Here is a 27643-nt window from a genome sequence, read left to right on the forward strand (position 1 = left end):
GTCGAAGGACTCCATCCTGACGCCATCGTTCTGGACGAAACTCCTCTGCATCGTCTTTTCCGAATGTTTGTCATCCTTCCCATTGCATAAGCCATGTATGTTATCCTTTTTTCAATTTGAAGTCATCAGGGACTAGGAGAATGGCGCCACCCTCCTCTGCACTCCTACCGTCCTGTGTTTAGAGGAAAATATAAACAATTCATAATGAATTAATAATATCATTACTCCAAGAAAATCATACAAATGTTACAGCCTTAGAATATGAATCCAAAATGATAATATTGAAGCCAATTGATGGACACCATATCCAAGACACAGTTCCGTATAATCTATGATAATTCCTAGTAGTTGTTTGTTTTAGTTATTGTTGAATATTTATTTATTGAGTTATAAGTTTAACTGTTTATAATCTACGAAAATTGTTTATAATTGATGGACACCATATCCAAAACTCTTGATTTTTCCGATCTCCAGTTTTCATCTCTTCTTCAGCTTCTTTCTTTCTCCTTTTCAACTCCTTTTCTTCTAATTTTTAATTTTATCCGTCTTTAATTTTTACCCCGCATCACCTTGCGTGATTTTTTATTGTTCTAAAAAAATTCCCTTTTCCTTCCAGTTTTTTTTTTTAAAGAATTGTGCATCAAGGTCAGCAGTAACGTGACCTAAAAAAAACACAAAACTAGTCACCTTCATTTTCTTCCACCAGACACCAAACCGATGTTAAACTAGCCACCAGCCGAAGTTCAACGACCACAGCTCTGCCCTGACCGTCAGGTCCCTCCTCTACCATCCAATCTGCCAGCACAGCCCTCGTCAGCCTTTGGGGGATTGTGGTTTGCTCTAGGCATATTCTTTTCAGTTTTGCCATATGTTGGCATCTCTTGGTTGCTTTTGGCAGGCTTGCTGGGTTAGAAGAGAGTATTGAAGAAGACAGTAACTTAAAAGGTAAAAATGTTCGTGAGGTATTTGATTCGTACTAAAAGGTAAAGGATAAAATGTTTGCTTTAGCAAATTTATTTCATGTTTTTTCTTAGGTCTTGTTTGTTTCATAATTTTTTTTTTTTAAGTGGTTTCATGAAAAATAGACTCCAAAGTGACGAGAGGGACACATGCGAGAAAGATCTATTGCACAGAAAGCAAGAAAACAAGCCCTCCCAGTAACAAATAATCATCAAGGACTGGCATCCGGATCACCAACTAGGACCTTAAAATTGGTAGGAAAGAGACAAGCTAGAATGTGTGTTTGATCTTCACAGGATCAGAAAAACCTAGGGCTTCACAAGATCCCATGTATGTTCTACCAGTGTTCTGCCATCCTCTCAATACTTTGAGATTTCAGAAAGTGTTGCATGCATTTTACAGAAATTAATAATTTTTAGTAAATATATATCTTAATAGTAATTCATAAACTGCTCAAGAAAACCTAATCGCTTAAGAAATTCTATTCATCCAATAAATATTAATAATTTTTTCTAATATTTCTTTACCATACCGTGGGGTATTACCCCCGCACCCCCAATCTCTGAATCATCACTAGCAACAAAACAAAAAATAAATCTTAAAAAGACAAAAGCCGTTGTTCGCTTCACTCAGGATGCTCCACTCCACTTCAGCCACAACATTACAGAACACTAAGCGAACAAGCTACATACAAATGACAATTAACCAGAGAAGCATACCTTCGGGAGAAAGGTAGCCTCAAAAACAGAGCTGACATTGCGTGTGCAAATCAGGCATGATAAACTCGAAAAGAATGAGTTGCAAAATGGCAACCCAAAAATTCTCTGTGATTCCTTCTGCTGCATGTCGAGCCACAACATGCCCGACCTAATCAACAAAAAAGCATCCAACAAAACAAAAAAAAATCATCTTCAAACCAACACTAAAAGTAGTAGAAACTATAACAACCCAGCATCATAAACTACAATTTGAAACTGACAATAAAGACATGTAAAGAGTGGATATACCTCATGCCCAATAATGGTAGCTATCTCTGCATCAGTTCTAAAATGCTCAAGCAATCCAGTAAACAGAACAATCTTACCCCCTGGCATACAAAAAGCATTAACAGGCTCATTAACAAACCTCCCACTTCAATCCATCCAAATGTGAAGCATCTGCCTTCGACTCTTTCTTTCTACTTTGATAAATCCAATTATCATCAAGAATTTCATCTTCTTTATACCACTTCCCCTCAATTTTCCCTTCTCTCCCACTCAATGAGCACTCATCTCTTGTGCCAAGTCACTCTGGCGATGCATACCCCATATCACTCCAAACTTGCTCACCCTTGAACCCTCTTTGCAAAGCCTCAATAATATTTTGTGCAGTCGAACGTACCCTAAAACTTTCAGGGTGTAGTGCAGACAATATCTTCCCCTTAAAACCCGCTTTTATATGCTGAAATTGAGGCTCACCGATCTTTCTCTCCATTTGCTTAGACAAAAGCACAAAATGCTTTCTTTTTGTATAAGGTACAGTCTCTAAGCTACCATAATATAATAAAAGCACCGGAACCAACCAAAACAATAATCACAACAGTTATTGGATTCCTAAACCACCGTTTAGGCCCTCTAGGCTTAAAATGCTGTACATGATAGCCATCAGCATAATAAAATCTTAACCAAATGATAAGCACTTGTAATTAAGATATATATATATATATATTTCATATTTGAGTTTTATAATTGTTTATAATCAATAAAAATTTATATAATTATTAATTTCAAAACCTATAAAATTAATTAAAATACATATACACTAACCCACGCAGATTAAACTAAAAAAAAAATCTCTTAGCACCAGTACCATTACCAAGATTATAATGAAATCTATTAACACCCGTTGAGAACCAATTCCATATCTTGGATAAAAATTGGAACTTTTAGAGAACCAAGAAAACTTTACCGCCTTTGAAGCAGAATTCAAAGATCCGTACGTCTTGATAAAATCCTGAAAAAGTTGATTCTTGAACTGAAGGTCTTGTCACACTCTTTAAAGTGTAGCTTTTTAAGGCATCAGGAGCTAGCTTTGCTTTCCTGTAGCAACCCATGTTTCTCGATCAAGATCAAAACTTTACAGATAAAGATTCATTAACACAGGAAGTTCGGTGTTTTTATGCTGCGAGTTTTTGTTCTGTTTTTGCGTTGTGTTTTTGTGTTTTAAAAATAATTTAGAAAAAATTTAGATCTTTTTTTATTTTTTTAAATTTTAAATTAATATTTCTTTTAATATTTTCATATATTAATATTAAAATTAATTTTTTTACAACCACGATCCAGACATTAGTAAAACGGTGGAGCTCGTTGCTAGCAGTGGCAACTAGATATGATCGTTTACATGTGTCCAATGATGCTACGATATTTGCAACAAAAAACATAAACATTTGTATAAACTGTCCCATAGTTTTGATTTTTAGCTGACAGTATTATAATCCACTATACCATGTCATTCGCTATCTAGGGTAAGCTAGCTGACAGATTGTAATGCACTTGAACCTCATCAGACTCGTAATATCAACATTATGTACAAGGTTATTGCACGTAATGCAACTATATGAAAAGTAAATTTTAAATTCAATGCAGCTCAAGAGCTATTTTCATAGATTTGCACTGTTCAATAATTAAACGAATTAAATCTTGTCACCTGATCTTACATTTCCAGTGAAATTCAAACATGGGGAAGACAACAAAAATCCCCAGAAAATGAAATAAATACGGCTCAAAGCGAAAAATAAAAATTAACAAGCCTAACATCATACACTTGCAGGAAAACTCTATGTCCAGCCAACCTAGATGTAAATTCCCCAGGCAAGCCAGCTGTATTTTCAAATTTTCTTCATCATCAGAAAATTCTTCAGCTTGTAACTGTAAATTAAGATCGCTCTCAACATCCATGGACTTCTGATGCAATTGAAAGCATTCACCATTTGTTCCCATTGTTGCGACCTTTAAAGCCTCCAGAGCTGTTTCTTCGATCTGAGAATCCACCACCTCTGCCTCCTGAGAACCTATTGCCACCACTCCTATCACCAAAACCGCCTCTACCACGACCACCACCACCAAATCTACCCCTTTGTTGTTCTTTTTCTTGCAGAGATGGCAAAGTTTTTACCACCTCTATGTTAACACCAGCAGCGTTTTCCTGAGCTGCAACAGCGAGGAAGAAAAGAATAATGAACATTGACATCACATCACATCACATCACAGCTCAAGGTCAATGCAAGCCAAAAATAAAAACAAATAGAAGGAAATCAAGAGCACGGATTTCATGCAAAAAGCGATGCTCTACATGGAAGTACTTGCCAAGCTAAGGAAGTGATAAGATTAACCTATAAAATAGAATGTTACCAGCTAAAAAGGTATCAACATCTTCTTTCTTTACATCAAAAACCGCACCATTTCCATCAGTTGTAAGGGTCATACCCGTCACGGACTCAACCTTATCCTCAGGCAAGATTCTCCTCAATACACTAAAGGCAAATCTGAGAAAATTCAAGCAACAAGCAAAACAGTTCGACAATTCAGATAACTGCATCAAAGGGGACAAATAATTTAGATAAGGAATTCAACCAACTGATTTCATGTAACCTATTCTGTACTTCATATAGAGATATTCTACAGTCTTTACCAAGTACAGAAAATCTCATAAACAGTCAACTTATTCCATGTAGACAAGATAGGAAGAAAGAAAAGTTTGCCGCAAAGAAAAAATCCTTCACTTTTAGAACTCCTATAATGAAATGGGTGTACAATTATTGAATGACAAGCAGCCAACTTATATTATGTAGGATTGAATTTAAGAAAAGAGAACTTGAGTAAAAAGCATTTAGGACTTACGACGGGGTGTAGATGGGTTTTCCGGATTCAAGAAGTAACGTGACATGGTTCTCCATGGAAGAGAGTAGTGACCTGCTCTTGATCTCAGTATATCCCTGCATTTACATGTTTTCCGCTCAAGGCAATAAGCCAGAGTTAAAGTATCAATGTCTAACTGAAAAACAGCATTGATAAACAGAACTTACAGTAGCCTTGGCAATTGCTTTTGCAAGTAGTTCTACCGCTGACAAACCTGAGGTATTCAACAGATCCTCTGCTGCAGATTTGAATGCTGGAATAACACTGCAATGTTTGCTACATGTTAGCATCTGAGGGTACAAGAGTTAAGTCAAGTATTCATCAACACCACCATAGTATGTATACCTGTCTGAAACCTGAATTATTGTTTCTGCAGCCTCCACACCAACTGCTTTAGCAATATCCTCAGCTTTAGGGGCAGTTATATGTTCAAATTTCACACCAGATTCTCTTTGGATCTTAGATATATTTGACCTTCTTGGATCATAGAGCATCACAGCAACACCACTATTGCCTATAAAGCAGTTACATCTCTTAGCATCAACATCGAAACCAGACATTCGAAAAATAGAAGTCATAAATATGAATATTTACCAGCCCGTCCAGTGCGTCCAGACCGATGTATATAAGCTTCTACATCCTTTGGAGGTTCACACTAAAAAAAGCAAAATTTTAAAGTAAGTATATTTGACATACAAATTTCAAACTTCATAATGTCCACCTGCAAACACGAGCATGCAGGGACAGACACACCTGGATGATTAACTGTACATCATTGATATCCAATCCCCTTGCAGCAACGTTTGTAGCCACCAAGGTCAGGAACTTGCCTGACCTGAACCCAGAAAGGGTCACCTGCAGATATCATACATTAGAAAGGAGAAAGAAAGAAAGAAAGAGATTGACAGAGAAGGTAAGTTTCTTCATGGAGTTTCTTCACACATGGTTAAATCCTTGACTATTTTAATGCAAAAATATGTTTATCAGGTTGCTTTCTTTCCAGAAGACTTTCTGTATGCCACAAAAAATCATCTGCCAAAACTATAAGCCAACAGCTGGCATTCTTGGGAAAAAAAAAGGAATCCTTGAGCACTGAAGGGGGGTGAGGTATGAGGACAGATAATTGACATCCAAGATCTGAAATCATATTTGGGCCCATTCCCATGCTAAAAAATTATCTTAATACAAAACATGGCCAGAGAGAACTTCAAAAACAATTAATGAACAGAAGTTACAATAGACACATGCTGCTCATAGAAAAACAGAAGACAATACAAGGGAACACTTGTATGCAAAAATTCACCTCACGCTGAGACTGCTGTATTTCCCCATGTAAAGCCCGGGCTCCAGGCAATAATCCAGAAAGTTCATTTGCAGATTCCCTTTTCTCCGTGAAAATAATTGTGCGGCCTCCACTGAATTAAAATCATCCCAAAGGTAAAGATGAGTGAAAAAAAAATGGAAAAAGAAGGTGTTTGTCTCAATTTCCACGGCAGCCAATTCTGTATCCATGGCCATCCCAAATAGATCATCCTCAAAACTCAAAAGTGAATATCATCTTGTCTGTTAACTCAAGAGAGAAGGATTTGGCTTTTTTTCTGACAAGGTGTCTGTGGGTGGAAGTGAAGATTAACAAGAGGATTGGAAAGAGTGGAATACTGGGTTTTGTATACGAAATTAAAATTATATAAAAAAAAGTCACCCAACATATTTACTTTTGCCATGTATTTGGAAGTAGCTGCCATGGAAATAGACCCCCAAAAAAAATATTCACCAATAAACAAACTGTATGAAAACCCAACCTGGCATAACAACGGATGATATCAGGAATAACCTGAGGTATGGCAGAAGTAGAACAGGGAAGTACAATATGCCTTACATTGGTACTGGCTTTCATTTTCTCATTGCCAACAAGATCAATAGTTTTCTTGGTTGGCTTGAGAAACTTAGAAGAGATCTGGAAATGTAAGGCAAAAAATATAAGTGATAACACAGCACACTTTATATCTCTTATTCATAAAGTAAGGAACATACCTGTTTCACCCAGTCTGGCAAGGTGGCACTGAATAGAAGTGTTTGAACTTTGTTTACATCCTTTACTTTTCCTGCAAAATACAATACACTAGTAAAGAAAGCAATAACTTAACACTTAGCATCAGTTAAGCAAGAACAGCAGAGTAAAGTCACAAGAAACATCAGAATGTGTTAAGAGACAAGCATCTATAATATAATCAAATATACTCCAGCAACAAGTTCATAGGAATTTGAAACAGCAAAGCCATCTGATTAGCAACATCAAAACATATTTAGCCACCAACATCCATTACCACCCCAGGAACAAGGTTTTAGAGATTTTCTGGATCATAAAAACATAATAGGGGGTTACAGAATTAATAATTGAACTTCAAGACACGTCAAAATAACATGTCCCAAGTCTCCCTACATGCAGATACATACCAAGAATAAGTTCAACATCTTCAACAAAACCCATCCTCAGCATTTCATCAGCCTCATCAAGGACCCGAAACTTCAATAAGCTTAAGTCAATGTTCCCCTTCTCTATGTGATCCTATACCAAGTTTGATGGAAATAGAAAAACAAATGTTAAATAGAAGAATTTCAAATGCTTGTAATGATCCAAATAACATCCTAAAACAATGATACCTTTATGCGGCCAGGTGTTCCCACAACTACATCCACCCCTCTCTTCAAGGCAAATTCTTGAGGCTGGTATGAGGCTCCTCCATATACACAGCAAGAATTCAAGCCCATTGCGCCCCCATAAACTTTAAAGTCATCAAACACCTGAAAAGGACACGCATATCACTGAGTAAAAAGAACCACTTTAAAAGTCAACATCCAATAGATGTATCCCCTGTGTTCTATTATACCTGAGTGGCCAATTCCCTGGTAGGTAAAAGAACCAAAACACTAGGTGGTCTGCCATAGCCTGTCTTCCTTGATGCTTTTGCAGGACCATTTACTAAGGACTCCAAAATTGGCAAAACAAAAGCCAGCGTTTTACCCTGCATAATTGTAGGATGTCAAAACCTTCTAAATTATCAAAAAAACATTTCTTCTTGACTTGGAGAACATAATTATGCTTAAGAAGCATAAAATCACATGCACCAGAAAAATCAAGTTAAGATAATAAACACTCAATTTCAAACCATTCACACGTATCTATTTTACCTCATTCACCAAATAATAGAAAATCCTTCACAAAATCCATTCTTTAGTCAATCCATAGTAGCATCCAAGCCATTAAAACCCCAGCTACCATACAAAACCAGCTCTCAGGTGCATAAATTCTTAAACTTTTATTGCAAAACTCGATCTTTAGCTACAAAACCACTACAAATCCATGAAACACAGCCCCAAAAACTTATTTTCCCGGTTTGAACATTTTCTAACACACCAACACTAAATTGCACATAATTTGATAGATTTCTTTTCACAAATTCACCATAATTTTAGCACATTAACCACTAAATCCATGAAATACAGTTCACAACCATGTCTGACTGTGCATGATCCTAAAATAAGCTCTTTAGCTGTACAAAATGAACATGTTTTTTTCAAAAATCCACAAATAAATAACCACAATATCATACTTCACAATTTGTATCTAACAACACCATACCATCGCATAAAGCACAAAAAAAAAATCAATCTTTTCTAACAAATTCAGCCATAAACAAGCACAAAAAAACATACCTGCCCAGTTCTAGCACGGCCAACCAAATCACCGCCATTAAGGATATCCTCAAAAGTCCTAGCTTGTATAGGAAACAAAGCCTCAATCCCTCTCTTCTTCAAAGTTTCCCTCAACGGTTCAGATATCCTAAACCTCGTCACAGCATTAGGATCCTCAGCCTTAACTTCCTCTTCCTCCTCCTCCTCAACCTTAGCTTTCTTGCTTTTCTTCTTCAAATTCACAGGCTCGCAAAGCTCTGAGCTTGTTTCACTCCTCTCTTCTTCATCATCATCAAACTCTACAGCTTTTCTCTTCTTTTTCTCCTTCTCTTTCTTCTTCTCTTTCTTGATTGAAACCATCATAGGGTCAGTTTCTTGGGATTCAAGAGCTACTTTCTTCTTCATCTTCTTTTCTTTCTTGGAATCTGGAGAGTTGGTGGCGGTGGTGGTGTTAGTAAGAGATATTGAAGGCATCTTTTTCTCGCTTTCTATTATACTGGGGCTTTAGGGATTGTGGGTTTTTATTGTTTTCTCCTGCTACGCAAGAATGTGAAAGTGGCGGTGCAGAAGCAGTGGGAGAAAGAGGAGGTAAAACTAGTTAGGGTTTATGGTTTTATAGAGCTGGCGGTGGAAATATTTTGAGCGTTTGATGGTCAGCAGACTCAGCACAAAGCACCGAATTAATTTTGATTTTTGCTAGAAACCAGGTGGGGGAGAGGTATGGGCCAAGGCTATGATGGAATGTAATCCAATAACTTGTTTGGATTCCAGGACCGTGTCGTGGTTTTCCAACGAGCATGTCTCCCGCTGATGGGCCTTCTTGCATACAGGGTTTAAGATGCAACTAATAAACATTTGGGCCCACTAATCTCTAAAGCCTAGGCCCAGTTCACATGGGCTTCGTCAATGTCTCCGTGTCTATCGTGTATGTTCCCCGTCTTTGATTTAATAATTAGATAGATATTATTAAAAATGAAAGCAGAAAATGAAAAATTAATATTTTTCATGTAATAAAACTTATCAATGTTTCATTTATTATACTTTCTCTAATTTTTTAAAGTTATTTAAATATTTTTTAAATTGTAACTAAGGGTATTCTTGGTGCAAAAAAAGTCTAATACTTTATTAAACGTGGAGGAATTTTTTTCCAATCTTAGAATCTTTATGATATTTTAAAAGGTTATTATAGTTAACAGAAACTAACTACCACCTTATAAAATATTATTTTTTGTAATAATTTTTTTATTTATTTATTTTTTATTTATGTTTTTTTATATAATTTTATCCTTTAATATTTAATTTATTAGATATTGAGATTTATTATTTATTGTTGTTTGTTTTCTATGTAGTTATTTTAGTTTCATAACTTATACTACGGGTTTAACGAGCTAAACCAGTTTAATTTAGATTTTTTTAATTAGATTTTTTTTAATTTTATCAAATAACATTAGATTGATTAGGAATTGGGCTTTATGATTTATTTTGGTTTACATTATATTGGGTTATCCCGGTTTCATGGCTACGATCACAAGTTTTGTAAGTTGATTTAGATTGTTTTATTATGTTCTTTTTTAAGATTGATTTTTTTTTCAATTTCATTCTTCAACAATGGGTTAATTGGGAATTATGCTTAATTTTTTTTTCAATTTACTTTATATGGGGTTATCCTAGTCTCATGACCCGAGTCACGGGTTTGGTAGAATAATCTAGGTTGACCCGAGTTATTTTTTTTATTTATTTTCTATGAGATTATCTCAATCTCATGATCTGAATCATGGATTTGATGGGTTAATCCGGGTTGACTTGGGTTATTTTTGTGTCATTTTTTAATTGATTTTTTTTAATTTCATCATTTAATATTGGGTTGACTAGGAACAAGGATTCATAATTTATTTTGATTTATTTTTTATGGGGTTATCATAGTTTCATGAATCATATCGTGAATTTGACAGGTCAACTTAGGTTTTTAATTTTTTTAATTTTTTTTTAATTTTATCATTCAATATAAAGTTGATTGAGAATTGGGTTGCATGATTTGTTTTGATCTGCTTTATATTAGTTTATTATAGTCTCGTGACCCAAATCATGAATTTGACAGGTTAACCTGAGTCGATCCAACATGTTGTCGCTATAATAATTTTTTTATATATAAAAAAAGATGTCAGCTTGAGTATTTTTTTAGTCAAATTATGTTTTAATGGTTGTTTGAGTTGTTTTTTAACCCGTCAAATTGACAAAGTTACATTGAACCATCTTTTACACGATATAAAAAGAAATTATACTAACTATCTAGGTGGTGGCCTAATGGTAAAAGCTTGAGACTAAGACGTTTGCTCCCTCTGTGGTCTCAGGTTCGAGCCCTGTGGTTGCTCATATGATAGCCACTGGAGGCTTACATGATTATTAATTTCAGGACCGGTGGGATTAGTCTAGGTGTGCGCAAGCTGGCCCGGACACTCACGTTAAACTAAAAAAACAAAATAAATTATACTATAAAAAAACATTAGCAATATTTCAACATTTCTTTATTTATGTTCAATGAATATTTGAAAATTTATATTTTTCAGTTATCCTCTATCGATGATTTTCCAGCGTATACATTAGGAGAATCCTGCCAATTTCAAGTCACCGAGACCTGAAAGCCTGTATCCAAAACCTCGTCACGCAGCTTGGTAGAATTTGGATTTAGAGTTTGATGCAATATATTTTTTTCAAACTTTTAAAAGTCTTAGAATTGTAAGTAGGGATGTTTACACAAATTATGGTGAAAATGCAATGAAGGGAGGAAAAAAGAACAAACCAAAAAAGCAAAGTCGAGAGAGTAATATACAGAATTTTAAGCATAATGGAACGCAAGGAAAGGCGAAAATAAAGCTGGGCACCTTGCAAGTAACAAAAAAAAACAGAAACAAATTCCAACATACAATAACATTACACCCCAGTTAAATTTTGCAGAAAGAACAAACATTAATGCAGAGATTGTGCGTGAAATACATTGCGGCAGGAATGTTCAAAACATTCAAGCAAAAGGCCGGTATAAGCATCAGTTAACCTTAGTGGGAACAAATGAAGTAACGCCTAAAAAAAAATTTATCAGAAAACTAGCTAAATAGAGATAACATAAGAGACAATGAAGAAAAAAAGATGACTAAATTGATGATGCAGCAATCGATGGCCAAAGAGTAACGGACATACTTGAAAGTAGAAGAAACTAACTTAGAACTCACCCCGAATAAAATTTTTTGTAACAATCAGGAATTGACATGTCACCATCTAAGAAACAATAGAAAGAAAAATTCAAAAATACCTTCCAACAAAAGTCCATCACATGCACTAAGATAACGACAGACAAACTCAAAGAAAAGGCCTTGTCTACAAACTAAAAAAGAATAAGAAAAATATGAATTCTAATCAAACCTAAAGGAAAGCACATCCTAAGGCACAATGAAAGTGGAAATCCTAGTCTCAAACAAACACAACAAGATCCCTTTTAATAATAGCACACAATTTCGTCGGACCAATTTGTAATATATGCCAAGTAACATGTTTAACGTCTTTGATGATTTTGATTTAAGCCAAAACCATCGTTCTCGGATTGAAACATCAAAATTCTGCTGGCAGCCAATCTATCCCTTTTGGATCACCAATTTAAAGATAACTGCTCGATGAAGATTAATGAAGCTGTTAGCTTGGAGAGTTCAAAATATACACTAACTAATACAAGAAATTGACCACTTCCGACATTACTTTATTGAGAACAACTAATTGATACAAGAAATTAACCGCTTCCGACATTACTTTAGAAGTCCTATAATTCAATCCTTTGGTCCCTTGTTAACTTCAAGAGTTTACTCTTTCTTCTTTATCAAAAAGCAATTTGTTTTCATTACTTGGATAAAAAAAAAATCAAGTTCCTAGCTACATGATTGATTTGGTATGTAATTGAATAGCAAAGAAATAACAGATTGGTTTCCTACATGACAAGTAAATTCTCTTTTTAGTATCAAAAAGCCATGATTTGGCCCTATTAATTTATGTATTTTGTATTATTGTCCCTTTTCTTTCTTTCTTATTTTCCTTTTCTCTTCCTTTTCTTTTTTTTTATTTTTTTTATTTCCTTCCCTTTTCCCTTTTTTCATTTTTCCTTTTCCCTTTCTCTTTTGTCTGACCATATCAAATAAAATATTCAAAATGTTTAAAACCATGAAAAATTTAAAAGAAATTTAAATTATGGAAATTGTACGGCAAATGTATTTATTGTGTTAACAAACCTAAAAAATAAAATCTAACAATTAATTAGAAGATCTCATAATTTTAAATCTTTTATTTTTTATTTATATTTATCTGATCTCTCGTTATCTTGTTTGATTCTTTATTATCTTGCCCCCCTTTATTTTTTGCTCATCTTTTTACTCTCTATTCTTTTTATTATTATTATTTTATAAAAACTCATCAACAATAAAATAAATGAAAGTGTTATAAATTGACTAAATTTCATTGAAAATATTTTTTTAGAAATTTTTTATTTTTTAAAAGAAAATGGGATGAGAATAGATTATAAAAATTGCTATCTCATTAAAATACTTACGATACTATGACATTGAAAAATTTATTATTCTTTAACTTTATTTAGTAGGGTTGTAAGGAAAAGAAAGACAACAAATAAAAATCTCAATGAGTCCCGAAATCTAAATAAATTCAAGTTGTTAGGTGATTAATCTTACATGAAAATTTAAATTAGATTAAAATTATTAGGTGTCTGGTCTTAACATGAAAATTTAAAAATAAATAAAAAATTTAATAATTTTTCCATGCAATGGATATGTGTTTCTAAAAATCTTTAATGCCAATATTTCTATCACGACACACAAATATAATAGCGAGGAATCAATATTTTTTCTACCGTGTGATGAGATGGAGCAAATTTCATTTACCTTTAAATGCCTTTTTTGGCTTTTAGTATTGTACTTCATGACTTGTAGTTTTCATACATAGCAAGATATATGAAATCACATCTTAATTATCTGGGTGCCAAAAAGGGTTGTAATGCAAACCAATAGAAGAGATCAATGACACTACTCTTGATTTGAGAATCTTAATCCTCACAATCCGACCCTCGACAACTCCTTCTTCAAGCCTATGAAGCCTCTTGTGCCCTACTGTCGTACCTTTAGCAACCTTCTTACCATCCACATAAACTTCATGTTGTTCGATCCTTTGACCAAGACCAATTACCTCTTGGATTCTAATTACATTAAATCTCAGTTCATCGGTGCATTTGATCTCAATCCAATTATCTTTGAACTCTTCATCTTTTGGTGACCAATAAGTCCACAAATGGTCACTATCTAACACATTTTGGGGCCTGATATCGCTATCCTTCTCCCCTCTTTGGCTGCTAGCTTTTGTAAGACACTTATCAGCTAAATTTGTAGAAAATATTGTGTCAATTGCACCTCTAAACTCCCTTAATCTTTGTGCATCATCCTCAGACACAAGACCTGTTGAATTTGGGGGCACATTGAATAATAGGACAGTTTTGTCCGACCGATTTGTAATATATGTCAAGTAACATGCTTAACTTCTTTGGTGATTCTAACTTGTGCTAAAACCATCCTCTTCGGATTGAAACATCACATTCTGCTGGCAGCCAATCTGTCCCCTTTGGGTCTCCGGTGTTAAGATAATTGCCCAATGAAAACCAAATATTCATGTGATTGGCAAAAACATACTGACACTGTGAAACTATACATTAAGAACAAAAGCTTTTTATTCAAGTATGTTTTTTATTCACATACGGCAACCAAATCATACAATTAAAAGTTTTTAAGAAGAGAAAATTGAGGTGTGTGTGTGGTTGCTAGAAAATCAAAATTACTTACTCAACAATGCTTTCATTTCCGATTGAGAGTGAAGTCCTATTGATGGTGGACCAACAAGAATCTCCGGCAAAACTATTTTCATTTCCAACCCATCTAACGTCTGGGTTGGCGTCGAAAAATATATTGATAGAAGCTTGCAACTCTTTCACCATTGAAAACCAATCTGAGAAATAATATGATATGTTTGGTGCATTTAAACCTTTTGCACCATCAAACCATATCTCTCTAATACTCCCATACCTAATCAAAATGTTAATAAAATATTGTTAGTTCTATGTAGTGGAACTAATAAAAAAAAAAAAGTAGATGTTGAATTTTTTTAGTAATTTTTAAACTTACTTGTTAAAAAGTTCTTGCAATTGAGCCATGTAGTATCCATTGTACTCCAAATCATTACCATATCGTTTATCATGCCTATCCCATGGAGAAAGATACAGTCCCACGTCAATCCCACCATGATTCTTGGCTGCATTGACAAGTTCTTGGACAACATCTTCATGCTTGTTTTTCCATAGACTGCTTTCCATGAAATGGTAAGTGTATTTACGAGGCCACAAGCAGAATCCATCATGGTGTTTTACAGTTAATATAATGAGAGAAAATCCAGCTTCTGCTGCCACTTTTACCCATTGGTTAGCATTAAGGCCAACATGATTGAAAATAGCAGGGTTTTCATGACTAGTGCCCCATTCAGAATCAGTGAATGTGTTAACATCAAAGTGAAGAAACACAATGAGTTCCTTTTCTTGCCATTTCAATTAAGAAAATGATGGTAATGGTAGGATTGGTAATGGAGGTGTAGTGACTTGATCACGTTCTGAAATGACAAGTTTTGAAAGTTGAAGCAATGTGATTATGAACAAAAAACATCGTAACTTACCCATAATTCTCTCTTTTCTTTTTTATTGCTATATGCTACAATCAATCTTGATAATGATAAAAGGCCTTTGGCACTATTCATTTATGGAAGAAAAGGTGGTGAATGACAATGATCACAATAAAATACGGGACAAGAAAAAAAGGGTGAAGAATCCTTGGCCAAAAGAGAATAGAGAATTGTAAAGAACATGGTTTTAATTGGAATTTGTTGTGGTTCTCTTACCATTGGCATGGTACTTGTATTTGTTTTCATGATGCAATCATTCACGGGTATGTTGTACGTGTATTATATGTTATCTCTGTTAGTGTATAAATGGATCAAATGACCTGTAAATATTATAACGTATTGATGAAGCAGTAGAAAAATTCAAACAGAAATAGATTTTAATATATATAAAAATAAAATATATATGAAAATTTTAGAATTTGATCCTAAGCAAGAATATATATATATATTATGCTTTGTTTGATAAAAAAAACTCATTTCTCCTTATAATAAAACAACCAAAATAGATCTAAGAGGAGTTTGTCAAATACATTCTTAAACCAAAAAAACCTTTAACAAAAACATGGCAAACCAAACAAGGTCTTAAATTCTTGACCCAATTTTGACCCGACTGGGTTGACTTGAATTTTTTCTTCTACCGTAAATCAAACTAAAACTCCTCATTTGACCCAAAAATCAAACCAAAGCCAAAAAGTAGATTAAACACCAATAAAACATAAAAACCCGAAAATTCTTGAACAAAACGGATCAAACACAAAAAAAAAACAACACCGAACTCAGCTCAGCAATGTGAAACCCAAATCAGACTAGATACGATCAAAACAAAGGCACATACATGTTGGAAATCACACAAGAATCAATAATCTAGTATTCATTCACTTCGATTATCACTTGAATATTATGATTTTGTCAAAATAGATTTCTGTTCAAAATCAAAACCCTAGAATTAAAATCCATTAAAAACTTGTTATTTATGCAAATAAACCCTAAATTATTGACTAATCAAGTTGCCCGAAGGGTTTAGTGCTAAGAAATGAATAAAAAATTGTTCGAATCATAGGGATAAGACAATATTCTTCCCAAGAACACGAAGAACATGCCTAGAAACCCCAAAAAACCCAATTATTGCCTAGCACTGTCAAACCCAAGAAATAGGTATTTTTTGCTTCTAAAACATGTTTTTTTTTATCTCAACATGTCACACTACTATACACAAACATGTTTGAATCTAAAAAACTAACAGATAACAAATCCAAAAACAACCAACTTAAAACAGACTACATGTTTATCTAATATAAATTCAAAATTGGTCTTTCTAAACTCATTTTGATCATGAACAAATCTAGCACAGCCAGAAAGAACATCCTTACTTAAACATGCATTTCTTAAGTTAAACAAAAACTAAAACAACATTATATATATATAAAAAAACAACTTAAACAATAACATTATTATATTAAAAACATCTGAAAACTTAAAAAAAAACTTTAGGAAATAAAAAAAACAGCATTAAAAGGTAAATATAACATCACTTGTTGAGTATTACAAACCTTTTTTTTTCATACTTGTAAACATAAATATAAAACAAAACAAAAAAACACTTCTAGAGGCCACAAAGACCTACTTTTGGATCAGAAAATATACTTAGAACAATTACTATCTCTTTTATTTTTCTTTGGAAAGTTCTATCTCTCACCAATTTTCTACCCTTTCAAAGCTTAGGAAATCTTTCTATTAGGCTCCTAGATGTTTTCATTTAATTTTCTTATGAATATTTTCCTCTATTTTCCACTTTTTTTTCCTATTTCTCTCCTTCTTCTCTTTCTTTCTTTTTAGCTCTTTTTTAAGTGGGTATTTATAGAGATTTAAGAGGTCTTGAATCCATTCCTGGCCTCTTGATCTTGAGGTAAGTGTTGTAAACCTGTGATAAGAATCAATTTATGGGCCTTTGCATATGAAGTCACGAAAAAAAAAGATCAGATCTTGCATAATTATGTTTCAGTCATGGCCGACTGAGTTGCCCACATTCAAGGCCTCGACGAAGCAATTCTAATATCATCGTCACCCGAGACCACCTGAAGTTGATAGAGGGGATTCACACCTTTCATTTAAACCCAACCTTGCACAATTTGAAGGTTTGTAGCTCCACATTCTTTCGTTTGAAATTGCACAACTGTGTCACTTATATTCTCTTAACTAAGTCTGAACGACGCGTCATTTATGGTTTTTAATTGGGGATTGAAAATTTTTAATTGAGTCTCTGTTATTCCTCATTTTTTTAATTGCACCTACAATTGCCACCAAACTTTTAATTTCATGCAATTTCACCCATGTCAAACTCAATTGTCAACCCCTAAGTTGACCTCCCTTTTCATTTGGATCCTTAGTTTTGAATTTATGTATTTTTATCCACCAACAAACTTTCAATTTCTTCAATTTGGCTCCTAATTTGGTTAATTTCAACCCCCATATTAACATGTTTTTTTTCAATTTGGTCCTTGGTTTTGGGTTTCTTCAATTTAATCCTTAATTACCCATCAAACTTTAATTTCTTAATTAAGCTCTTAATTTGACCAAATTAACTATTAAAAATTGCAATTTGACTCTCAGATTTTAATTTCTTCCAATTAAAGTCTAAATTAACTTCAAAAATTAATTTTTCTTGCAATTAAATCCTTAATAAATTCAATTAAACCTTAAAAAATTCCAATTGAGTCCTTAAACATGCAATTTTAAATTTTTATTATCAAATTGAATTTTTTTTATTAATAGACCCTTTATCAGTTGAAAGATGGCATGGCGTTTCAACAATTAGAAAGAGATATTTTGAAAAGTCAAGGGAGATTTATGTGCCAAATTTTAAGAGCGTGATACACCATTTTTGCTTGCCAACTTCAGGGAGGCCACTAATTAGAGAGATTGCAAAAGGGTTGAAGCTTGGTGAGAATGAAGATGAGGCTGCTTTGATGACACTCCACAGGTTTGGAAACCAGTCTTCTTCCTCGCTATGGTATGAGCTGGCTTATATGGAAGCTAAGGGGATGGTCAGGAAAGGTGACAAGGTGTGGGTACTTGGGATGGGAACTGGGCCAAAATGTTGTAGTCTGGTCTGGGAATGTTTGCGGCCCATAGTTGATGAGTCCAGTAAAGGCCCATGGGCTGACTCAATCGATCGATATCCCAACATTACTCCCATGAAGTCATGGTCAATGCGATTGGATTGTGCAATCGTTGGAAGATAATTTAAACAGATAGTCTTAAAGAAATAATTTATTTTAAAAAATTATAAAATAATGAGTATTTGTGAACAAGCAATGCTCTATGTATCAACAAGAATCTCCAAATTACTTGCTGGAGATTCTAACTTTTTTTCTTCTTTTTTGGCAAAAATTGCATCACAACGTCAATCGAGATCATGTGTCTAGCATTTTTCGTATATAGTCATGGAAATGGGATAGTGTTGACTACGTTGCCTTTCTCATGCCGAGAAATTAATGCAGCATTAATGCACATGAAATTAGATTGGATGATGCCTTTAATGTTGTTGTCAGATTTATCGACCAGCAATTTGCTTAGCTCTTCTTACTTCTATAATTTCTTCCAGACAGAAGATCAAGATTTCGGGTCTGGTTTCAGAACCCATGCATCTGCTACTTTGAAGAGTTGAAGGCATGCTCACGTCCGTAGCTTTTGTTGAAATACAGCAGCTCTATCCATCATGTATTGATGGGCACGTTCTGGCTGGATAAAAAATGGAAGGATATTGTTTGACTTTGAAGTGAGGCTGGGTCTACTTGGTGCTGCATAATTAAAAAAAAAAACATAAAAAATCTATTTTACAGATATTTTTTAAGTTTTTTTTTCATCAAAACAAGAAATATATTAGAACATGTTTCAACTCTATTTGTTTTTTTCCCTCTCAAACAGTAATTAAATGTTATTTAGATTAAAAAATTTTTATCTTAGTTTGATTGAATGAATCAATCAATCCAAATCCAACGTAAATAAACTATGAAAAATCCATACTAGCTATAAGGATAGATTATTGTTGGTTAAAATCGCAAGTATATGAATGCGTAATAAGTAATAAAATAAATCAATAGAGTATTATCCCATGAAAATTTATAAAAATTATCAATAAGTATCAAAATTATTAAATTCATATCTATTTGATGATTCGATTATAAAAGTTTGTGAAAAAAAAAACAAATAAGCAAGTAATTAAATGGTGTTGAAATCAGGTTTAATGGATCCTGGGATTTCTGGCTTCACTGTAACAATTCTTATGCGAATCTTTTAATTGAATTAATCCTATCAAAATTTCTTTTTTGTTGTTGATAATCAGATTTTATTAATTTAATCACTAATCTCTCCCAGACATCTACAAATTATTTTGACAAGTAAACTTTCCATGTCTCTGTAAAAATTATAGACTTGTCAAAATTCATTAATGATAAAACCCTTAAGGATTACACAAGTTCCATAGATATCTATATCTTATAGATTTTTTATGGTATTTCAAACAATAACTAAAAAAATTATTACTTCTCAGTCTCAAACTAAATCCCAAATTTTACACACGGTGATCAAGTATACCGAAACATTAAGTTCACAATGAAATACTCAATAAATATTGAATTAGTTCAATCAAAGAAATATTCGTATAATCATGGTTAAGCTACATAAAAAATCCCAAAAATAAAGAAGTACTCCATAAATAAATTAAAACAAAAGAAACTTGACATAATGAACACCATTCAGGAGTATGAGAAAATCAAAGAGCTGGACGTCTTGAAAAGGCTGATATCATTTGCTTCTTTCTTTCAATTATGATTGCTACTACTCTTAGATGATGTCTCCTCTCTCTTGTGGTGTGTTTATCGTATCAAAAATATATGTTAGCTACTGTTTAAAGAGGTTTTTATAGTCTGGTTTTATCCTTTAAAGGAAAGGAAATTACTTTCCTTCTCTGTCATAGATTTTGACTCTATTCTTTTTTATGATATTTTGGGCCAATTTTTTTTAAAAAAATATGTGAATTGAGACTTCTCTATTTCTATAAAATTGTAGAGAATGAATATTTCTTTCCAACGAAATCGTTCTTATGATTTTTGGACATTTAGAACTCGAGAAATAAGTCAAACACGTTAAAAAATACATAAAAAACATCTTAAGAATCTTGTTATATCAATCCATGTCCTTTAAATATGTAAAAAAAAAAGACCAAAAACCCAAAATCAACACGAAATTCAAAATCTTCCCAAGCTCATATTCGTTTTTCTAAACACTTTCAAGGTAAAAACAAAAAATTAATTTGAACTCTCCTCATCACATGGAACTATTTGACACAAAAACCAACTATTTTGGTGGTTAGAATCATAACCAATGACAACTTTCTCTCTCTCTAAACCGGAATTTAGAGACTCTCTCTCTCTCCTCCCACCAAAAAACAACTGAAAAATAAGGGAAATGAAGTTTGGTATTAAAATTAAAATTTTTTAAATTGCATAGACCAATTACCTAATAGCTAAAAAAGATAGAGGACTAAAATAAAATTTTAAAATAAATTCCAAATTTGCAACCTATTCTACCTGTCTTTTCACTTCAGTTCTCTATCTTTTAATTCAACCCTCTTTCCTAGAAAAACATGTAATTTGGTGTTAATTTGTGTTCAAAAAAGTTAAATCATGTAAAATAAAAGTTTGATGATCAAATTAAAAATTAAAAAAACAATTCTTCAATTCATAAAGTGGTGTGAGGAGGGGTAACAGTAATAACAAAAGTACCTCTTTTAGTCTCTTTTAATTTATTTTTTTCTTTTCATGCTATTGTCGGAATTTTCTTTTTGTAGACAATCTAATAGTTCATGTAGGAATAGGGATATGGTCATATTATCTTCCATTAGAGGACAAACATAGATACCAATTCGGCTATAATTCTTGATGTGGAGAAGGGATTTGAGGTGTTTAGAGTGCACCCAAGAGTGCCTTCTACCTAGTTTCTACTTTCTATAGGAGAAAAATGAGCTTGATAGGTAATTATATTCGGTGAGTTAACTTATGATATAATTATTTAGGATTTAGTCCAAATTAGATTTAATTAAAAGCCATGTAAAAGTTAATCTAATTAAACTTGGATAATTTAAAGAATCAACCGTGACTTGATAAAACCCAATTTATCCTAAAATTCAAAACAATATAGTTATAATTTATTTTTAAAAAAAATCTTGAAATAACTTATTTTTAAGTAGATTAGGGATAATCAACCCAATTTATAACCTTAGTTATGAGCCAGGCCATGCATCAAACCGAATTTAATAAATTTGAATATATCTACGGGTCTTTTCTGACTGTGGGAGCTAAATTTTCAGCTTGTGCATGTCCTTGGTTGAATCAAAATTGACAATCCTTGGCACCATTTTAGCCTTAATAATTAATGAGTGATTGCATTGAGTACTCGGCTTTGTCCACGAGAAAGGGACTGATGGTGAACTCTGAAGGAATCAGATTCGGACTGGACATCACCGGATCACAGTACCATCTCCTTTTCCATCGAGCACAATAAGAGCTCGGAAGATATTTAATTATCTTAAAATTTGGAAAACATCTGTCACCAATAGAATGAAAAGGAATTTTTTTAAAGTTTGGTTCCCCAAGTCCAAATCTGTCCTTTGTATTTGCACCGATATTAGAATAAATTTTACAAATCTAATAATTTATGCATGAATTTTTAAAAAAAATTATCATTTTTGCAAGGTTTAGTAAACGTATTTAAGAGAAAAACGAAGCTAAACATTATTTTTTCTTAAAAAAATACACACGATCTATTAAATTAATATGACCCACAATTCTATCTCGTATTAAAATCAAGATTAAATTAAATATGAAATGTATTATTATCCAAAAATCGAAAAAAAATTTTCTCTTTTGAATAGCGTATACAATGACATCAGTTGAGTTTAAATTTCCAATGAGAATATTAATTGCAAATTCAACATTGGGAAAACTGTTGAGAAAGAGCAGTCAATATCCTTTGAATATTTAAGAATAATGGAAAAACGCTTAAGTCAAAGTTCTAATAAGTGAATTCAAATCAATTATTAATTGGGCTACAAACCCAACAGGTTAAGTAAATTTTAATAAATGAATATCTTATTTGATTTTTTAAAATCCCAAATTTCCTATACTTTCATATATCAGTATGCTGGGTCATGCCAAGATTTAACATTTATTATTTAAAATCCGTGAACTCATGCCCATGCCTTGTAGTCAGAAAATTAACGCTACTCTCCACCATGCAACCACGTTATTCTATCACCACTTGGGTTAATTATAGCTTGCTCCATCGCAGCTCTGCCTCCCATTGACTGGTGAGAGAAAACTTAACAGGATGTTTATCATCTGTGGGCTGTGGCATTATCCTGAGAATTAAAAATATCCAAGTTGGAAGCTTATTTATTTGATTCTTTTATCCAAGCTGGAAGCAATTTGGATTTGCAACTCTCCATGAAAATTGGTTTAAGCACGCCTTGGAAGTCACCACACAGACCATCCCGACACCTTCTATTTAAACCCTTCTGATCGGAAAGAAACCTTAGGGAAACCACCACTCCATGACAGCTGACTATCTCCCCATCCCTCCATCTCTCTCAATGGAACCTCTTTCTAAGGCCAACCACGGCCCTCACTCTCTGCTATTCAAGCATCTCCTCTCAACTCTCTTGGAAGTACTAAGACTTTCCACTCTTGCACTTGTGATTTCACTGGAAGCAATCTTTATCCTTCAAAAATGGAAACCCATTTTCCATTTCCTCTTGCTTTCTATTTTCCTTTTCATTTTTATCATCGAACCCTACTTCCTAAGTTCCACTCCAGTCTACCTTGTAGACTTCTCATGTTTCAAACCACCAAATTTCTGTAAAGCCCCCCTCTCTTTTTTCCTTGAAAATGCATCAAAGATTGAGTCCTTTGATAAAGAAAGTGTAGCTTTCATGGCCAAAATCCTCACTTCTTCTGGTCTAGGTGAAGAAACTTATCTCCCTCCAGCCTTACACTGCATTCCTCCAAAATCCCATCAACAAGAATCCATTAAAGAAGCGGAAATGGTTCTGCTTCCAATCATGGAAGACCTCCTCTCCAAAACTAAAATCTCTCCTCAAGATATTGATATACTTATAGTGAACTGTAGTGGCTTCTGTCCTTCACCTTCCCTGTCATCCATAATCATCAACAAGTTCGCCATGAGAGATGATGTAAGAAATTTTAGCCTTTCTGGTATGGGTTGTGGTGCAGGAGCTATAGCCATTGACATGGCTCAGAACCTCTTGAAGGTTCACAAGAACTCCTATGCCGTTGTTCTTAGCACTGAAATCTTATCTACCGGTTGGTATCCTGGTCATGAGAGATCCAAGCTACTCCTTAACTGTAGCTTTAGAATGGGAAGTGCTGCCATCTTGCTTACAAACAAAAATGAAGCCAGAAAGTCATCAAAATACAAGCTTTTTTCATCAGTAAGAACCCAAAGATCCTTTGAAGACAAGAGCTACATGTCTGCAGTTCGTGAAGAAGATTCTGAAGGAAAAATTGGGGTTACAATCCACAGCGATGTGTTCCAAGTTTTTGGAGAAGTTCTCAGGTTTAATATAAAAATTCTTGGTGCACAGATCTTGCCTCCTTTGGAAAAGTTTTGGCATGGCGTTTCAACAATTAGAAAGAGATATTTTGAAAAGTCAAGGGAGATTTATGTGCCAAATTTTAAGAGCGTGATACACCATTTTTGCTTGCCAACTTCAGGGAGGCCACTAATTAGAGAGATTGCAAAAGGGTTGAAGCTTGGTGAGAATGAAGATGAGGCTGCTTTGATGACACTCCACAGGTTTGGAAACCAGTCTTCTTCCTCGCTATGGTATGAGCTGGCTTATATGGAAGCTAAGGGGATGGTCAGGAAAGGTGACAAGGTGTGGGTACTTGGGATGGGAACTGGGCCAAAATGTTGTAGTCTGGTCTGGGAATGTTTGCGGCCCATAGTTGATGAGTCCAGTAAAGGCCCATGGGCTGACTCAATCGATCGATATCCCATCACCCCTTAGTCAAAGGGATTATTCCCATGAAGTCCTGATTAATTGTGTTTTGATTTTATGAAAATGAATTCCATATATTCGTGAATAATAAGATTGTGAAAAGTCCTCCTAAGAGAAATTTAAATATATAATTTTAAATAAATAACGTATTTAAAAATTCAATAACTAGACTATAAGTTTTTTAAAAGTACAGTTAATTATAGTTTCTACCCATTTTCTTGTTTAGCGTGGAAATGGGACGGGACATGATATATAGTCATGGAATGATTAGAGTGTGTTGATTTTTGAGATAGTTTTTATGGTTGAGATTTAAAAATATAAGTTTTTTAAAAATATGGTTAGTTATGATTAGTTGGATTGGTTATGTATTTGATAAAATTTATGATCGAAATTTATATATAATAAAAAAATATGTATATAATATTTGGTTATTGTGTTTAAGAGTGTAGTTGCGGTTGCTTTTCAAAGTGTTTTTTTATTTGGAAACTTATTAAAATAATATTTTTTTTATTTTTAAAAAATTATTTTTGATATCAGTGCATCAAAATGATTTGAAAAAATCAAAAAAATAAAATAAAATTCAAATTTCTTTCAAAAACGCTTTTGAAACGTAAAAACAAAAGGAGTTTTATGAAATTTAGTTAAAAAAACATGTAAAAACTGGTTCATAAAAATTACATTTCAAACTTAATTTTTTAGTGGATACCACACTATAAAACGCAATTTAATATATTATTAAATATCATACTATGTTTATTTATACATCAAACTGCATTTATTTCACATCAAACTGCTCACGTGCGTAGCTTTTGTCGAAATACAGCAGCTCTCTCCATCATGTACACGTTTCAGGTCTGGTTTTCCATTTAGGGTATTTTAATTTGTCGAAAGTTTGATGTTTAGTCAGCAGGAAGGGTTTTAGGCCCAAGTTTTGCAAATTAAAGGCAATTGTATCAAGCAATTTTTCACAGAAAATCACCCCAAATTCACTAACATAATCTCTAATACATTTAATTAGAGGGACTCAACGGACTACCACGATCAGGTAGAGCACATTTCTAATACATTTGACAGATTTTCTAGGAGACCTTGGTTGATGCCATTTGTGCAACAGTATCAGGCTTTCAGGCAATAGAATAAAAGATTTTTGGGTTCGAAGCACAGGTTTTAGAGGTTTCATTTCAGCTCTTAAAATCAAATTTTATGGGCTATTAATGTCTTCGGCTCTTTGCTGCTCATTGGGCCAATTTCCAAAAATCTGTCGCCTAAATATTCTTCCTCTGTCGTGAAGGATTACTTATTTTTTATATAACTAGTTGGTTGTTGGTGTTTTGTTGCGGATCAGATAATTTTTTTAAAATATAAAAATATATATTAAAAAGATGAAGTATTTTTTAATTGTATTATAAAATTTGATTTAATGGGTCAATCTTAAAATCCTATAATCTAATTATTTAACTAACTTGAGTTTCAAACTAAATTACACGAGAATAAAGAAATTAACAAACCAAAAATAAAAACAAAAACATATTCGGCCAGTGGGTAAACTCGTCAAACCTATTAACCGAGTAACTCGAGATAACACGTCAAACTTGTGAACCTAGTTATGGACTTTCAAAACTATTTTTTATTTAACTACATGATAAAATAAATTGATAACAAAATAAAACACCACTGAATACTGAGATGTTGTAAAAACTTAGACGACAAATGAATATCAAAATATTTAACATCGCAACATGGATAATTTACTTTGTTGTGTTTAATGAATTTCTCTATCAAAATAAATTTGTAGTAGAAAAACACATAAAATTTATAATAGAAATTAACACACATAAAATTTATTGAGTAAAAAAAAAATACAAGATTGCATATATAAAAAAAATCAATATTAAAAAAAACAAATTTAATTTATATAAAATTAAGAAAAAATCCCAGACAAATTACATCTATCTTTTAAAAAATTAAACACACACATTATCATTAAAACAAAATCATTCTGAACTACTTAAAATATAAACTTAAAATTTATTTTTCAAAAAATATCAACCAATATAATAATTTTTTTTTAAAAATTAAACTATACACTGCTAAACCCGATAAGCTACACCCACATCAAGTGAGTGGAGATATCCTTGCAGCTCGAAAAAATATTGTCGTGCTCATGTCTAATTATCCCATTTATGTTTCAAAATACTATCACATGCCATCAATTATAGGAAAAAAAAAAAAAAAAACAGGTGTCCAGACACTTTAAAGCCCAGACTAGATAGGGAGTTGGTCAGAAGATTTTAAATGTGGCCCGCTCAGCTTTGGCTGGGTGTAATAACGATGCCAAAAAGTTCCGTGTGACTTCGATTTTTTTTTTTTCACTAAAAAAGATTTGGCCTCCCACAGCGTGACACGTAATAAGTAATCTAGTAAAAAAACCTGAATACCTGCTGGTTATATTATCACTATCAGGCCATCTTCAGAGTCATGTAAATTTCTTACAAATGATCTACTTAACTTTTTGTATAAATCTTCCCTTGATTCGTTATATACATTTCCAATGTTCATGATTTCACTCTCCTCTCCATGCACGTTAAAATCGTGTTTAAAAATGATTGTGATTGTTTTTCACTTGAAATGTATTAAGATAATATTTTTTTTATTTTTAAAAATTATTTTTAATATCAGTGCATCAAAATAATGTAAAAACACCAAAAATTATTAATTTGAAACAAAGAAAAAAATTAAAAAAATTAAATTTTTTTAAAAATACTTTTAAAACACAAAAACAAACATGACTTAAATTTAATGGAAAGAGATCTATTTTAGCGTGGTTGTATTTGATTAATATATCAATATAAAATAGTAAGTAATATAAGCGTGTTTGACTGAAAAAAAAATAAATAAATTGAAATGAACAATTTTGGCATTAATTTTTATATTTTCAAAACTGGAAGTGCACATGTTTCTTTTTTCTACCTTTTTTTTTATAGATAATAAAATAAACCTTACCTTGATTTAGTATTTCTCTTGGCACTAATAGTCTTTAAAAGCTAAAATAGAATGTCAAAGATGGATAAAATTAAAAGGAAATATTCACCAATTGTGACAGACAACCAATGTATGGAGTCCTTCACTACTAAACAGTTTTCCATCTACCCCATCAGCATGACAATTTGGTAGTTATACTTATTTTCTCAATTAACTGGCTATGTTGAGGTTTTGATCGACGTTTGTGGTGCCCTGTCGGAAT

The 27643-nt window shown here is 33.0% G+C and overlaps 2 protein-coding genes and 2 pseudogenes across 2 annotated transcripts; 1 reads left to right on the plus strand and 3 right to left on the minus strand.

Moving 5' to 3' along the window:
* Nucleotides 1-770: 770 nt before the first annotated feature.
* LOC133675378 (mitochondrial metalloendopeptidase OMA1-like) lies at nucleotides 771-3896 on the minus strand (annotated as a pseudogene).
* On the minus strand, nucleotides 3568-9206 carry LOC133675953 (DEAD-box ATP-dependent RNA helicase 7-like). Its single transcript, XM_062097520.1, has 14 exons — nucleotides 8574-9206; nucleotides 7748-7882; nucleotides 7521-7661; nucleotides 7314-7425; nucleotides 6891-6961; nucleotides 6659-6813; nucleotides 6160-6271; nucleotides 5610-5711; nucleotides 5451-5511; nucleotides 5202-5370; nucleotides 5024-5120; nucleotides 4839-4933; nucleotides 4350-4483; nucleotides 3568-4148 (listed from the first exon to the last, which is right to left on the minus strand). The coding sequence occupies exons 1-14, from the start codon at nucleotides 9024-9026 to the stop codon at nucleotides 3922-3924; spliced, it is 2064 nt and encodes a 687-aa protein (XP_061953504.1). The 5' UTR covers nucleotides 9027-9206; the 3' UTR covers nucleotides 3568-3921.
* A 4362-nt stretch (nucleotides 9207-13568) lies between these two features.
* On the minus strand, nucleotides 13569-15318 carry LOC133675379 (alpha-L-fucosidase 1-like; annotated as a pseudogene).
* Nucleotides 15319-22851: 7533 nt separating this feature from the next.
* LOC133675024 (3-ketoacyl-CoA synthase 6-like) lies at nucleotides 22852-24564 on the plus strand. The gene has a single exon (XM_062096290.1). The coding sequence runs from the start codon at nucleotides 22933-22935 to the stop codon at nucleotides 24406-24408; it is 1476 nt and encodes a 491-aa protein (XP_061952274.1). The 5' UTR covers nucleotides 22852-22932; the 3' UTR covers nucleotides 24409-24564.
* Nucleotides 24565-27643: the final 3079 nt, after the last annotated feature.

The sequence above is a fragment of the Populus nigra genome, chromosome 16 (genome assembly GCF_951802175.1).
Source record: "Populus nigra chromosome 16, ddPopNigr1.1, whole genome shotgun sequence".
Classification (NCBI taxonomy): Eukaryota; Viridiplantae; Streptophyta; class Magnoliopsida; order Malpighiales; family Salicaceae; genus Populus; species Populus nigra.

Coding starts and splice junctions, on each gene's coding strand:
- LOC133675024 (XM_062096290.1), top strand. CDS start 22,933: ATGACAGCTGACTATCTCCCCATCCCTCCATCTCTCTCAATGGAACCT.
- LOC133675953 (XM_062097520.1), bottom strand. CDS start 9,026: ATGCCTTCAATATCTCTTACTAACACCACCACCGCCACCAACTCTCCA. Junction 7,426..7,520: donor GAACACCTGGCCGCATAAAG/GTATCATTGTTT, acceptor AACTTGGTATAG/GATCACATAGAGAAGGGGAA. Junction 6,962..7,313: donor AGATGTTGAACTTATTCTTG/GTATGTATCTGC, acceptor TGTATTTTGCAG/GAAAAGTAAAGGATGTAAAC.